This window comes from Crinia signifera, chromosome 4 (genome assembly GCF_055691185.1).
Source record: "Crinia signifera chromosome 4, ASM5569118v1, whole genome shotgun sequence".
NCBI lineage: Eukaryota > Metazoa > Chordata > Amphibia > Anura > Myobatrachidae > Crinia > Crinia signifera.
Window position 1 is genome coordinate 314,809,644 of NC_139220.1, and position 15,799 is coordinate 314,825,442.

The 15,799-nt window shown below is 49.1% G+C and overlaps 1 protein-coding gene across 2 annotated transcripts in view; it reads left to right on the forward strand.

Moving 5' to 3' along the window:
• Positions 1-15,799, forward strand: part of LOC146075869 (neural cell adhesion molecule 2-like) — an 85,682-nt gene that overhangs the window by 4,383 nt on the left and 65,500 nt on the right. For both annotated transcript variants that reach the window (XM_083185538.1, XM_083185537.1), the window contains exon 2: positions 14,516-14,917. In XM_083185538.1, the coding sequence (XP_083041664.1) occupies positions 14,516-14,917 (402 nt within the window). The remainder of the gene's footprint in view (positions 1-14,515; positions 14,918-15,799) is intronic.

Sequence of the window (15,799 nt, forward strand, 5' to 3'; positions counted from 1 at the left end):
AGGTGTGTGCTGCTGCTGCTGCCCAGGAGGGACAGATTGGGAAGGTGGTGAACCAGGGCCCCCGCGGGGCCCCTGCAGCAAGCCCAGGCCCAAGTAATTAGTAATTAGCCCTGATATTATTATTATTATTACTATTAATAATAATAATAATAATAATAATAATAATAGTAATAATAATAATAATAATAATAATAAAGTAGAGTTATAGATGCAAAGGCTTGCATACTCAGGGGAACGCGCAGAGTTTTCATGGGGTTGTCCATAAAATGCTGCACATTCCCTTGCTGCCGCCCAGGCCCTCCCTTCCCAGAGAGAAGCCATATGCATGCGCAAAGCCCGATCATTGAGGAATGGACCGAATTCGGCCCCAAACGAACGGGACTGAATCAGCCCCTTAGTGTACATAGTGTATATGAGATTAGTTCCCCTTCCAAGTATTATGAAATCCCTATTTATATCACCCAGAGCAGAAGTCATTTCTGCAATGTGAGAGTTTTGGTGACAGGAATAACCAGTACAGTCATGCTGACACTTTGTTTGATAAATGTTGGGGGCTTTTATCAGTCTGAATATCAGGACAAATGATGGAGGTTTTGTCATCCCTGACAGGCAGAAATAAGGACATCTGTCCAGAGTTGGAGGGCTAGTCATTCCAGATGGGTGATGTCTGGAATTCACTGGCCTCCAACTTCCTCAGCTGAGTCCCATCCTTCCCCTCTGCTCCATACCACCTCATCTTCGCTATGTCCTGCCTCCCAGGCTTTGTTCATCCACTTTTCTGCACAATCCCACCTCCCTATGTCTCCTTCCCTGCACCCCCTGGCTCCATCTCACCTCCCCCTGGCTCCATCTTACCTTAGACTGGCTCCATCCCACCTCCCCCTGTTTCCATCCCACCTCCACTTATCTCAATCCCGCTTTTCCCTGGCTCCAATCCAACTCCCCAAGGCTCCATCCTACCTCCCTCTGTCTTCTTCCCTCCACCCCCTGGCTTCATCTTACCTTCCACTGTCTCCATCCCACCTCCCCCTGGTTCCAACCCACCTCCCCCTGTCTCCATCTCACCTCCACTTTTGTCCATCCTGCTTTTCTCTGCCTCTAGCCCAACTCCCCTGGATCCACCCTGCTTTCCCCTTGTTCCATCCCACTTTCCCCTAGCTCCATATACCCACTTCTCCCTGGTTCCATCCCACATCCATCTGGTTCCATACCACCTCCCCCTAGCTCCACCCTGATTTTCCCATTCTCCATTCCACTTTCCCCAGGCTCCATCCTGCCTCCTTTTCATCCTACTTCCCATTGGTTCCATTTCACCTCCCCCTGGCTTCATCCCACTTTCCCCTGGTTCCATCCCACCTCCTCCTGGCTCCACCCCTATTTCCCCATTCTCCATTCCACTTTCCTCAGATTTTAACCTGCCTCCCTTTCATCCTGCTTCCCATATGTTACGGATTTCGGGTGTGAACCCACCACCGGGATCGCTGTTTAGAACGGCCACGGCAAAACCTACGCTGACTCTGATGAACCCCAAAGTGAGCTGGCTGATTCCTGCAAATGCTAGGCTTCGCCTTTAGTCGCCACATTTGAAGGGGGGAGTTAAGACCGCCCCAGCTCCGGTGCAACCAGGTGTTATAGGGTGACAAAGAATCAGCGATCCCCTAAGGGTACAACCAAAAGGAGATCGAACTAAAAGAGCCTAACTGGGGAAAATAAGTAATCAGCAACTTGCCGAAATAGCTAACGCTGCTAAGCGCGCCAGCGACCTAGTCACCGAACCAAAAGCAACCGAGTCGCATACACAAGCAAAATACACCACACTAATAGCACACCACAGACAGAACAAACCACAATAAACACAGAATAAGCCGGAACCAGGTAACTACCCAGAAGGCAACAATAAGGAAATATACATACAAAGACCTTTTCACGAAGAGCAGCCTTTTTGAGGGCTAAATGCACCTCCCTCCAGATGACTCTCAGATGGTAAGTTGTCGAAGATGCAGACGCTGGCCCCTCTGGACCGAGTGCACTGGCTTTAGGATGAAATCCGTAGACGGCTAAGAATGGCGACACCTTATTGGAGGAATGGTATGCATTATTATAGGCGAATTCGGCAATGGGCAAGAAATCCTACCAATCATTCTGTGCCTTAGAAACATAGAAGCACAAGTACTGCTTCAGCGACTGGTTAAGCCGTTCTATTTGACAATTTGACTTAGGATGTAAGTAGAGGTCAAACTAAGCTTAATTTTCAAAGCAGTACAAAAGAACCTCCAAAACCGTACCATGAACTGAGGGCCTTGGTCAGATATGATATCTTAGGCCAACCCATGGAGTCTAAAGATATGACGAAGAAAAAATTTGGCCAACTCTTTAGCCGATGGCAGCCGTGGCAAAGGAACAAAATGAGCCATCTTACTGAAGCAGTCAATAACAACCGAAATTACCTGGAAGCCAGAGGACACATGCAGGTCAAAAAACAAAGTCCATGGCGATGTGGGACCATGGCCTGGAAGGAATGGCTAATGGCATAAGTTGACCGGTAGGCAAAGAATGTGGAATTTTGTGCCTATCACAGTCTGGGCATGAGAGAACAAACTCTCTAGTGTCCTTAGTGATGTCGGGCCACCACACACTATGAGAGAGGAGTTCTAACGTTTTCTCAACTCCCGGATGCCCTACCCTACTGCTATCATGAAACTCTGCAGACATCTTTCCTCTTAAGGACTGCAGAACAAAGAGACGACCAGGAGGGATTTGACTGGGAGCCTGATTCTAAACTTGGTGAAGAAGCTCCTCCAGGGTCTGAGTAAGACCGGAATGGATAACTGAAGCAGGGAGAATGGGTACTGATGGTAACTTCACCTCCTGCTTAGGAAGAAAGCTTTGAGAAAGGGCATCCACCCTGATGTTCTTTGATCCAGGTCTGAAAGAAATAAGGAAATTGAAACGGGTAAAGAATAGGGCTCAGCGGGCCTGTCGAGCATTCGGGCATTTTGCTGACTCAATGTATTGTAGATTCTTATGGTCAGTCACCACCAAAACCTGGTGTCTGGCCCCCTCCAGCCAATGCCTCCATTCCTCGAAATCCCATTTGATAGCAAGCAACTCTCGGTTGCCAATGCCATCATTAGCCTCCACTAACGAAAAATTCCTGGACATGTAAGCACAGGGGAATAAATACATGGAAACAGAAACAGAATCCTTCTGAAACAACACATCCCCTGCCCCTACTTCCGAGGAGTATAACCGATTACTGAAAGAATTCTTTATACACCCACTTAATATTGTTTTGATAAAAATGTCCGTGAGAGGAGCGCCAGAATTTAGAGTATCTTTTTGTGTAATTATGTCTTCTATTAGGGCTCAAGGGGAGTTATCCTTCTACTCTAGATAAGCGAACCTCAATCATACTAGTGCCAAGAGGTTTTTACCTAAAAACCTACTTCTGAGGCGTCTACCTCAACTACAAAGGGCAGTTCAGGATCAGGATATCTCAAGATGAGTGCAGAAACAAAGGCCTGTTTAAGTGCTTGTTTTGCCTGAGGTGACCAATTGGAAGGGTCAGCCCCCTTTTTAGTAAGAGACACTATGGGCGCCACCAGGTCAGAGAAGGAATGAATAAAGCATCTATAGCAATTGGAAAAACCTAAAAATCTCAGAATGGCTTTCAGATTCATGGGCCGCACCCAATCCAGGACTGCCTGGAGTTTTTTAGGTTCCATATAAAATCCATCTGACGAGATTATGTTTCCTAAAAAAGATACTTTAGAAACTTCGAATTCGCATTTCTCAGGTATTGCAAAAAGATGATTTTCGCAAAGTTTCTGAAGAATCTGACGAACCTGAATGCGATGATCTTCCAGGTTTTCAAAAAAAGTCAAAATGTAATCTAAATAGACAACAGCAAATCTACCAAGGAAATCTCTAAGGACATTGTTTATAAAGTCCTAAAAAACCGCAGGAGCATTGGACAGACCAAATGGCATCACCAGGTATTCATAATGCCCTGTTTGAGTACTAAAGGTCATCTTCCACTCATCCCCAGATCTTATAAGGTGCCTCAGAGATCGATTTTAGAGAAAAACTTGGCAGAACGGAGCTGATCAAACAGTACCGAAATCAGCAGTAACAGATAGGTATTTTTTATAGTCATTTTGTTAAGGGCTCGTAATCAATGCAAGGTCTAAGTGACCCATCTTTTTTTGAAACAAAGAAGAAGCCAGCACTAAGAGGGGACTTAGATGGTCTAATAAACTCCTTTGCCAGACTTTCTTGCACATACTCATTCATGGCTTTGGTCTCGGGACCGGAGAGTGAGTAAAGTCTAGCCTTAGGGAGCTGTGCCCCTCGAACCAACTCAATGGCGCAGTCGTAAGGATGATGGGGTGGTAAAACCTTGGCCTTGCCCTTAGAAAACACATCAGCATAATCTGAATATCTGAGCGTGATACCCTCCACAGCAGCGGTTGCTAACACTACAGGGTTTATGATGCAGAACCCTGAGCACCCCAGCGAGTTATCTCACCAGACCGCCAGTCAATGGATGGATTATGGTTATGTAACCAAGGGTGACCCAACACTAATGGAATGGCTGGACAGCAAGTAAGAAAAAAGGTAACCTCCTCAGAATTACAAATATCTATCTACAACTGTAATGGTGGGGTCTGATGGGTAATCAAGCCACTTGAAAGAGGACTGCCATCCAGATCTCGCAATGCTATAACCTTGTAAAGAGGAATTTTGTGAACTTTTAGCGAAGGAAGTGTCCAAGAAATTCCCCGCGGCCCCACTGTCAATAAAAGCTGAAATAGAAATCTACGTTCCATTATTATGAATCCCAGCCGGGACCAGCAAAGCATTACAAGAGGAGAACATCTGCAGACCAAAGTGAGCCTCCCCAATATTCACTTGGTCCGAGCATTTCCCGACTTGTTAGGACAGTTGCGCCACACATGGCCCTTGCAACTGCAGTAGAGGCCAAGGCCCCCCACTAATCCTGCGTGCTCTCTCCTCAGAGGAGATCCAGAATATTCCCACTTGCATGGGTTCATCACCCTCCTCAGAGGGGTGTAGACACAAGAGGTTGGTTTAAAGGGGGAACCTCTCTCTGACCTCCGTTCCTGGAGACAGTGATCAATTTTAATGGCCAACTCCATTAATTTATCGAGGGTCTCAGGCACAGGGTATTGAATTAGGCTATCCTTAATGGCCTCAGACAATCCAAGTTGAAATTGACTACGTAAGGCTTGATCGTTCCACCCACATTCGTTGGACCATCGGCGGAACTCCGTACAGTATACCTCCACAGGATCTCTTCCCTGTTTTAAAGCACGCAAATGACTCTCCGCAGATGCTTCTCTGTCGGAATCATCATATAAATACCCAAGCGACTTAAAAAAGGAATCAACAGTACGGAGCGCAGGATCATCTGGCTTCAAACCGAAAGCCCATGTTTGGGGATCCCCCTGCAGCAAAGAGATTATCAAACCCACTTGTTGGGTCTCCGACCCAGATGATCTAGGCCTTAAACGAAAATATAACTTGCAGCTCTCCCTGAAATTAAAGAAATCTTTGCGCTTACTGGTAAACCGGTCAGGAAGATTCATCTTGGGTTCCGGAACTATAACAGAAGATCCCCGGGATGAGTCTTCCTGTGACTTAACCCGCAGAGATAACTCCTGAACCATTTGGGTAAGATTCTAAAGCTGGTTGGCAAATGCCTGAGCCAGAGTGGTAGTGGCAGGATTCATTATGCCACAACAGAGGTACACTCAAAATCCAGCAGACTGGACACTCACAACAGTTACCAAGGAAGAAATAGTCACCCTTTCCTAAAGTCCTGTCAGATTTTTTTATATGGGCCAGTGATAATGTTACGGATTTTGGGTTTGAACCCACCGCCAGGACAGCTGTTTAGAAAACCTACGCTGACTCTGTTGACCCTCAAAGTGAGATGGCTGATTCCTGAGGAGAAGATATTGCACAAACAGCGGCAACCCAAGCCTGCTACAATGAGAAACACCAACAAAGCAAAGCACCCAGGAGGGATTAATAGAAGAATAACCAGGTCCCCGAGGGGAAAGTTACGGAACCTGGGGGAACGAGCGATGACCGGAGGGAACGGACAGGTGAAGCTAACAAGCTGGGAGATAGCAGGTAAAGTAGCTCTGAACAGCTATCACTAGCGGGGCTTAGCTTGGCTAGCCTCCTTATCAAGGGAAGTGTGGCCAATCCCTAACCAGCAGCTGGGGGTGCGCGCACTGGATGGTGTCCTGCACACTGCCCAGCAATGCCAGAGCGTGGATGAGAACTTCTGCTGCTACCCCCTGCTGGCACCCTTCTATGCCAGGCAACCCCAGCAGCTTCCACCAGTGGCTGCACCCAACCACATCATCGCTCGGCGTCCCTGGTTGCTGAGCAACCAGACCAGGAGCCGCCGGCAACGGGGAACGAGCGACCCGGAGGCCCTGCAGCACCGGAGCACACATCCTGCGTGCAACACCCTGGTTCCATTTCACCTCCCTCTGGCTCCACTCCACTTTTCCCTGGCACTTTCCCCTGGTTCCATCCCACCTCCCCCTGGCTCAACCCTGATTTCACCATTCTCCATTCCACTTTCCCCATGCTCAATCCCCCCTTCCTTTCACCCTGCTTCCCCCTTGTTCCATTTCACCTCCCCCTGGCTCCTCTCTGCTTTCCCCTGGCTTTCCCCTGACTCACCGGCTTTGTAAGTAAGTGTAAGGAGCTTGAAATGTACTATGAAGGGAAAGGGTAGCCAGTGCAGGGCTTGTAAGAGAGGGGATGTGGACATAGTATGTTTGGAGAGGAAAATGAGCCAGGAAGCAACATTGAGGATAGATTGGAGTGGAAAGATGTGTTTTAAAGGGGGGCCAGACAGTAGTCCAATCTGGAGTACAGTAGTCCAATCTAGTGAGTGGATGAGGGCCTTTGTAGCATCCTGGGTCTGATCATGGATATATTTTTGAGGTGGAAATGACAGGACTGTGAGAGATGCTGAATGTGTGGTGTAAAGGAGAGAGAGGAATCAAGAGTAAAGCTAAGGCAGTGAACTTGGTGGCTAGAGGAGATCATTGTTACATCAATAGAAAGTGGGAATATAGCCAGGAGTGAGCAGTATCATGCAGTCTAAGGGTGTGAAGGATTTGGAGAGGGAGTGGGTGATCCACAGTGTCAAAAGCAGCAGAAAGGTCAAGAAGAATAAGCAGAAAGTAGTGTCCTTTAGATTTGGTAGCATGAAGATCATTGAAGACTTTTGTTAGAGCAGTTTCAGTGGAGTAGAGTGGACGGAAGCCAGACTGGAATAGATCAACAGGGAGTGGGAGGAAAGAAATCCAGTAAGGCAGTTGTAGACAATACGCTCAAGGAGTTTGGAGGCAAAATGGAGGAGAGAACTACTGTAGGTCTGTAATTAGACAGAATTGGGATCAAGATTAGGTTTTTTAAGGATAGGAGAGACAAGAGCATGCTTGAAGGCAGAGGGGACAGTACATGATGAGCGGAATAGATTGAAGAGGTGGGCAAGATGAGAACAGGCAGAGGGAGAGAGGAAAGGGAGGAGGTGGGAGGGGATATGGCCAGATGGTAAGGTGGTGAGGGGGGAGGAATGGATGAGAGCAATGACTTCCTCACCAGAGACATGGGAGAAGGATGTCAGAGTTGGGAAGGGGGAGGAGGAGGGATTGTGAGGGAGAGGAAGTGGTTGGTTGCAGGTGGTCTGGTGGGATGTGATTAGGGTTGCCACCTTATCCCTTTAAAACTGGAGACATATTAATTACACAGGTTCTGTGGCTGGCTCACTTCAAAACTCAATTTCAACTGTTTTTTTTAAACAGCCACAGAACCTGTGTAATTAATATGTCTCCAGTTTTAAAGGGATGAGGTGGCAACCCTCGATGTGATGTCCTGATGTATGGCGTCAATTCAAGAGCAGAGTGTGAGAATGGAAGGAGGTGGTGGGCAGAGGAGGGTGGTGACAGCAGCAAAGAGGTGCGGTGGTTTTTTAGACTGGGAGGAAAGAGGTTGTTGAAGCATGATTGTTTAGCTAGGGAAAGGGCAGCACTGAAGGATGAAAGCATACAGTAAGTGTGAAATGGAGGAAGTCTGCCTTAGAGCACAATTTCCTCCAGGTATTGGCCTTACCAGTATAAATATAGTGTCCTGGGTGACTGCTGGTTGTATAATCTGCAATTGGCACCTTAAAGGAAGCTTAAAAGTGTATCCATAACTCAGAAAATACCACTTTCAAGGGTTTGGCAGCGTAACGCGTATGCACCAATCCAGTGTCGTAGCTTTGTTTGGGGCGCCCCCCCGGCGTTAATGGGGGGCGCCCCCCTCTCCCCACCCGTCCGCCCGACCGTGCCCCCCTTGCCTCCTCCCCCCATTGCCGTATGCTTACCTGTCCGTGTGTCCCGGCTCCCCTCCTGGCTTCAATTAATTCTATGCAGACGGACCACGATAAAATGGCCGCCCCCATACAGCAGACAGTTTCAGAGAACAGTCTGCTTTATGGGGCGGCCATTTTATTGTGGTCAGTCTCCATAGCATTGATTGAAGCCAGGAGGGGAGCCGGGACGCGCGGACAGGTAAGCCTGCGGGGGATGGGGGGCGGGGGATTACTATAGCACCGCAGCCCCCCCCGGCGCCCCCATATGCACAGCACCCCCCCGTGACCGCGGAGGCTGCGGTGCTATAGTTATGCCACTGCACCAATCCCCGGAATGTGATAGATTCCTGGGCTTGCATTGCTTCTTTAGATGGCATTACCCAGTAGAACACTATGGGCCTCTAACACATAGGGATCCAACCAGATCTCTCCCAGTGTCTCCTGAGGAGTGTTCACCAAATGAAGCATACGCAGATAGGATGACAGGACCTAAACCCGGAAGTCCTATTATTGCAATGAACAGGTCTTACTGCAAGATATGCAAATTGGGATTTCCTTTATACAGTACATTTGACCTATGCAATGTCATTCCGATCTTCCGCCTATCGGAAACATTTTGAAAGTTAAAAAAAGACGTGGATTGGCAAATCATGTCTTTTTTGTAAGAAACGGTCTCTAATTCGACAATTTATTGGCCGTTTTGGAAAATGCAGGTTCGATTTTTAGTCCCAGCCGTTTGAATAGGTCCCGGCTGATTGAATACCGCCAAATATGTATAAGATAGCACTGGGCATTGTGTTTGCACTAGGAATATAAACCCTTACCCTTCTGGGCATGCTATCCCTGTATTAATCCTGACACTGACACTGTACGACATTGTTACAGACTTATAAGGGGAAATTTACTAACACAAATACGTATAAAATAGTCGTATTTGTATCCAAAAATATGCCTACTGTATACGTATGTGTATTTTCAGGATTTACTATCTCTAAAATGTGTAAATTCCTATACGTATTTATGGCACATTCATATTTGTATTTACAAATACGAATGTATACACCATCAAAAGAATACAAATAGGAATCACCATTCAAAAGGAATCAAAATTTGGCTGCTAATTGCAGGCCAAATACACCTGGAAAATTCACTTAATTTTCCAGGCGTATTTGGCTTTAGCCTGCGCTGATCAGTCAAATCCCTGCAGGCTTCAGTGTAAAAAATAAAAAATAAACAAAAAAAAAAAAATGTATAAAAACAGCATGCCCCTTCCCGAATGGCCGTAACCAGTCCCAGAGTCAAAGAGCCGGTCCTGGTTTTATAAAATCATGGAACAAACTGAGTAGGGTTCACCTTATTTTTTAAAACCAGCACCAGACCCAAGGACCGGTCCTGGCTCCCAAAATATGGGGGACAAAATGAGTAGGGGTCCCCCGTATTTCAAGAACCAGCACCAGGCCCAACCAGCCAGAAGGGTAATGCCAGGGGGAGACTTTTTATACAAGTCCCCCCCGGCCAAAGCATTACCCCCTGACCGGTCAGTCGGGGCAGTGGTTCTGGGGGAGAGGGGATCCCCCAATGAAGGGGTTTCCCCCTCCAGAACTTACCAGCCCAGACTGAAGCCTGGGGCTGTCCCCGGTGGCATTGGGCTGTGGCTACAGGGCTGATAAATGTGTCAAATTAGAATAAAACTATTGGGTTTTTCTGTGGCACTATGAGTTCCAGCAAGTCTGGTCCGCATACTGGGACTTGGAGAACCACAAGTCCCAGCATGCGGCCCATTAATGGGCCTGCTCAGACACTTAGTTCCACAGCAGAACCAATAGTTAAATAAAAAATGCCTGTATATCGCTATGTGCGTATGCCCCTTTAGAAATAAAATATTATACAAAATAACAAATGATACTTCTCCCTGTAAAGAGAAACACTAGAAATACGCAGTATCTACATCTGGAGCTGTGTCCTCCACTGTCTGACAAATTACAGTGTACGATGCTCCTAAATACAGAACCAGAGAATAATTCATCATAAAAAACAAACTATTTCTCCAGAAAAAGGGAACTCCAAAATAAGTGATTAATAACAGAACAAGTGATAAATAATATATTTTGAGAACTAAATAAACCCCATAAATAGAACTAATGTGTGTGTATGACACACCAAAAAAAGTGACACACAATGGACATTTTGTCCCTTATTTTAAGCGTGGCCCATGGCAACCAATCAACTGCTCTGTGTACTTTAATATTATGCAAATTAAAGATGTTAAGTCAGTGCTGATTGGTTGCCATGGGCCACTTTTCCTCTGGCTCACTTCTCCTCCCTTATCTCTTCTTCATACATCTGCCCCTGAACTCTTTATCCTCGAGCACTATCTTCATGTTTATGCTTGCATCTGTCTAGTTTGTAACCTCTAGTTTTCATCATCGAATTGTTTGTCTTTCCTGATCATTTTACAAGTAAAAGAAACAACTCCATAACGCCTCTCCCTGACTCCATCCCGCCTCTCCCTGACTCCATCCCGCCTCTCCCTGACTCCATCCTGCCTCTTCCGGACTCCATCCCGCCTCTTACTGACTCCATCCCGCCTCCCCCTGCCTCCCACTGACTCCATCCCACCTCCCCCTGAATTCAGTCTGCCTCTCTCTGACTCCATCCCCCCTCTCCCTGACTCCATCCTGCCTCTCCCTGACTCCATCCCGCCTCTTACTGACTCCATCCCGCCTCCCCCTGACTCCCACTGACTCTATCCCACCTCCCCCTGAATTCAGTCTGCCTCTCCCTGACTCCATCCCGCCTCTCCCTGACTCCATCCTGCCTCTCCCTGACTCCATCCCGCCTCTTACTGACTCCATCCCGCCTCCCCCTGCCTCCCACTGACTCCATCCCACCTCCCCCTGAATTCAGTCTGCCTCCCCCTGACTTCATCTTGCCTCTCCCTGACTCCATCCCGCCTCTTACTGAATCCATCCCGCCTCCCCCTGACTCCCACTGACTCTATCCCACCTCCCCCTGCATTCAGTCTGCCTCTCCCTGACTCCATCCTGCCTCTCCCTGACTCCATCCTGCCTCTCCCTGACTCCATCCCGCCTCTTACTGACTCCATCCCACCTCCCCCTGAATTCAGTCTGCCTCTCCCTGACTCCATCCTGCCTCTCCCTGACTCCATCCTGCCTCTCCCTGACTCCATCCCGCCTCTTACTGACTCCATCCCGCCTCCCCCTGACTCCCACTGACTCTATCCCACCTCCCCCTGAATTCAGTCTGCCTCTCCCTGACTCCATCCCGCCTCTCCCTGACTCCATCCTGCCTCTCCCTAACTCCATCCCGCCTCTTACTGACTCCATACCGCCTCCCCCTGCCTCCCACTGACACCATCCCACCTCCCCCTGAATTCAGTCTGCCTCCCCCTGACTTCATCTTGCCTCTCCCTGACTCCATCCCGCCTCTTACTGAATCCATCCCGCCTCCCCCTGACTCCCACTGACTCTATCCCACCTCCCCCTGAATTCAGTCTGCCTCTCCCTGACTCCATCCTGCCTCCCACTGACTCCATCCCACCTCCCCCTGAATTCAGTCTGCCTCCCCCTTACTTCATCCCACTTCTCCCTGGCTCTATTTCACCTCCCCCTGACTCCATCCTGCCTCCCCCTGACTCCATCCCGCCTCCCGCTGCCTCCATCCTGCCTCCCCCTGCCTCCCACTGACTCCATCCCACCTCTCCCTGAATTCAGTCTGCCTCCCCCTTACTTCATCCCACTTCTCCCTGGCTCTATTTCACCTCCCCCTGACTCCATCCTGCCTCCCCCTGACTCCATCCCGCCTCCCGCTGACTCTATCCTGCCTCCCCCTGCCTCCCACTGACTCCATCCCACCTCCCCCTGAATTCAGTCTGCCTCCCCCTGACTTCGTCCTGCCTCTCCCTGACTCCATCCCGCCTCTTACTGACTCCATCCCGCCTCCCCCTGACTCCATCCCGCCTCCCGCTGACTCTATCCTGCCTCCCCCTGCCTCCCACTGACTCCATCCCACCTCCCCCTGAATTCAGTCTGCCTCCCCCTGACTTCGTCCTGCCTCTCCCTGACTCCATCCCGCCTCTTACTGACTCCATCCCGCCTCCCCCTGCCTCCCACTGACTCCATCCCACCTCCCCCTGAATTCAGTCTGCCTCTCCCTGACTCCATCCTGCCTCTCCCTGACTCCATCCTGCCTCTCCCTGACTCCATCCCGCCTCTTACTGACTCCATCCCACCTCCCCCTGAATTCAGTCTGCCTCTCCATGACTCCATCCTGCCTCTCCCTGACTCCATCCTGCCTCTCCCTGACTCCATCCCGCCTCTTACTGACTCCATCCCACCTCCCCCTGAATTCAGTCTGCCTCTCCCTGACTCCATCCTGCCTCTCCCTGACTCCATCCTGCCTCTCCCTGACTCCATCCCGCCTCTTACTGACTCCATCCCGCCTCCCCCTGCCTACCACTGACTCCATACCACCTCCCCCTGAATTCAGTCTGCCTCCCCCTTACTTCATCCCACTTCTCCCTGGCTCTATCTCACCTCCCCCTGACTCCATCCTGCCTCCCCCTGACTCCATCCCGCCTCCCGCTGACTCCATCCTGCCTCCCCCTGACTCCATCCCGCCTCCCGCTGACTCCATCCTGCCTCCCCCTGACTCCATCTCACCCCAAATGGCTCCATTCATGCCCTTCATTTTAAATATTCTCCATGTATACTTATGCCTGGCACACTGTTCTGCACCAACATTGTCAGGGCCACCATCAGGGGGGTGCTGTGAGCACAGCTGTCTGAGGCCTGGCCATTCTGACAGAGAGGGAAGGGTCTGGGTCATTCATTCTGCCCACCGTACCCCCCCAACTGCCTCAGATGAGCTGCCCCCGCTAAAGCCCACTGCTCCTTGAGCGCAGTCTTCTCCCCCACCTCCAGACGCTAGTGGCCAATTTAAATGTGGCACCTTCTGATGAGTGAGCCAATCAGAGCTCGCGTATTGCCAGATGCTCTGATTGGCTGCTGGGCTGCAAGCCCCAATTGGCTTACAATTTGGTGCCATATTTTAAATGGCCACCAGCATCCTGAGGTGGAGGAGAAGACGCTTTTCTTTACTTCACTCTGCTCCCCCCTAGTGGCCAGCAGAGCCAGGCGGTAAGTGATACAAAATTGCTCCAAACCTTTATTGTCCAATCCTGGTGAGTTTGATACTTAATAATTGGTCGGCCTTCAAAAATGAGTAGGCCTCTCAGAGCAAAATTGCTACTGAATGGTCAGTCAGGCGGCAACGTATGATGTCCTAAACCTTGGATTCAGGCCACAAAAAAAAACAAAAAAATATTTTCTAGATCCAATTTTACTTGGGTAATCTGCGTGAGGGCATTTATCATAATATTAGTATTTTTTATTATTATTGCAGTGGGCACTTTGGGGCTCATTCAGACCTGCTCACTGGGCTGTGAGTTTTCTGAGCACAGGTAAAAGCCACACAAGAAAAATCCCGCCCTTGTGCACGGCTGTGAACGCATCCGCAGCCGCGCACATGACTGGAACCCATTCGGAATCACTCGCCATTGAATGGTTTCCCCCTCTGCAGCACTGCGTAAGTCTAGACTCACTCGCTGCTGTGAAGGCTGCGGGGAGAAGGAGGTCCCTGCTGATGTCAGCGGCCCGCACACCCAACGCCTGTGTTTTCTGGGGCACTCGTAGAAAGCAATGTGTTACCGCCCCCTGTACAGTCGCAGGGTGTCAATCACCCAGTGAGCAGCCAGTGGCAGAGTAGCCTTTGTTGGCTGTCTTCATATTGATGGCTCAGGCATGTGCACAGTGTACCGTGTGTGAGTATGTGCGGTCATATTTGCAGTACAGTGATCAGGTTTGAATCAGGCCCGTTATGCATGGGCCAGAATAACACATTTTGCCTTCATAGTTGAAAAGACAATAAGGGTTGGTACAGACAGGGCTGAGACATGGTTTAATGGCCCTAAACCCTTGATGTAACGATGTCACCCCTGATTCATCAGTGGTTACTATTACTGTAAGTCTGAAATGCAAAACTTCTCCAACTACACAACAGAGGAATTAATGATCTTTGTCCCCTTAGGAGCCTATTGTGACCCGGACAATGCATACTGCACAGAACAGCCGGGCGTGATAATGGTGGAGGAAGGGGGATCTGTGACTATTCAATGTAACTTCAGTTACCCAGAGAACTGGGACAGCTCCACCGAGGTCAGCGTGTACTGGAGAGAGGGAACCACCAGCCCGTGTGGGAATGCACGCTTCATTTACAATCACACAGAATTTACACATGATGACTACAAAGGACGCATCAAATTGGTGGGAGACCCCAAGGAACAGAGGACAGCGACTATCAGCATCAGGAACCTGAAGAAGACAGATGGTCCCATGTTCTGCTGTCGGATCAGGATAGAGAATAAAGGCAGATTCCATAATAAAATAAATCAGTGGCAAAATATTCCTGGCACATATATATCCTTCAGAGGTAATAATAACATTTATAATAGTAATAATAATAATTGTATTTATATAGCGCTCTTTCTCCAATAGGACTCTAGGTTCTTAGCATATACAATGAATGTAATACAGTACAGGAACAATGCATAGGTGCCAATTTATGTTTTTGCTCGTGGGTGCTCAAGCCAAAAATATAGAGGAGTGGCTTCATGGGGAAGGGGTGTGGCCACAAAATAATACCAATTTATATTACGGAGCACAGTTGTCCCCAATATTCAAATTCCAGCAACAGAGTTCCACATCCATAAATTCCCCCACAGTGCAGGTACATAAATGCCCCCACAGTGCAGGTACATAAATGCCCCCACAGTGCAGGTACATAAATGCCCCCACAGTGCAGGTACATAAATGCCCCCACAGTGTAGGTACATAAATGCCCCCACAGTGCAGGTACATAAATACCCCCACAGTGCAGGTACATAAATGCCCGCACAGTGCAGGTACATAAATGCCCGCACAGTGCAGGTACATAAATGCCCGCACAGTGCAGGTACATAAATGCCCGCACAGTGCAGGTACATAAATGCCCCCACAGTGCAGGTACATAAATGCCCCCACAGTGCAGGTACTCCGCGGACAGAATACAGGCCCTTATTCTGATCTGTGCGGAAATTCCCGCATTCTTACGGAGCGGTCCGCACGCCACGGCGTTTTGCCGCATGCGGCCATCGTCCGTCGAAACGCCCACGTGTCCTCCGCATTCGGACGGACTCACTCTTTAAGAACAGGGCGTGTTTACGGACGACATACAAAGCATGCATGTGCGGGAGAAACACTCCGATTCGGCACGGTATTACAGAGTATTACAGGTATGCTCGGGAATACCGCATCCGAACGGGAGCCAAGCGGT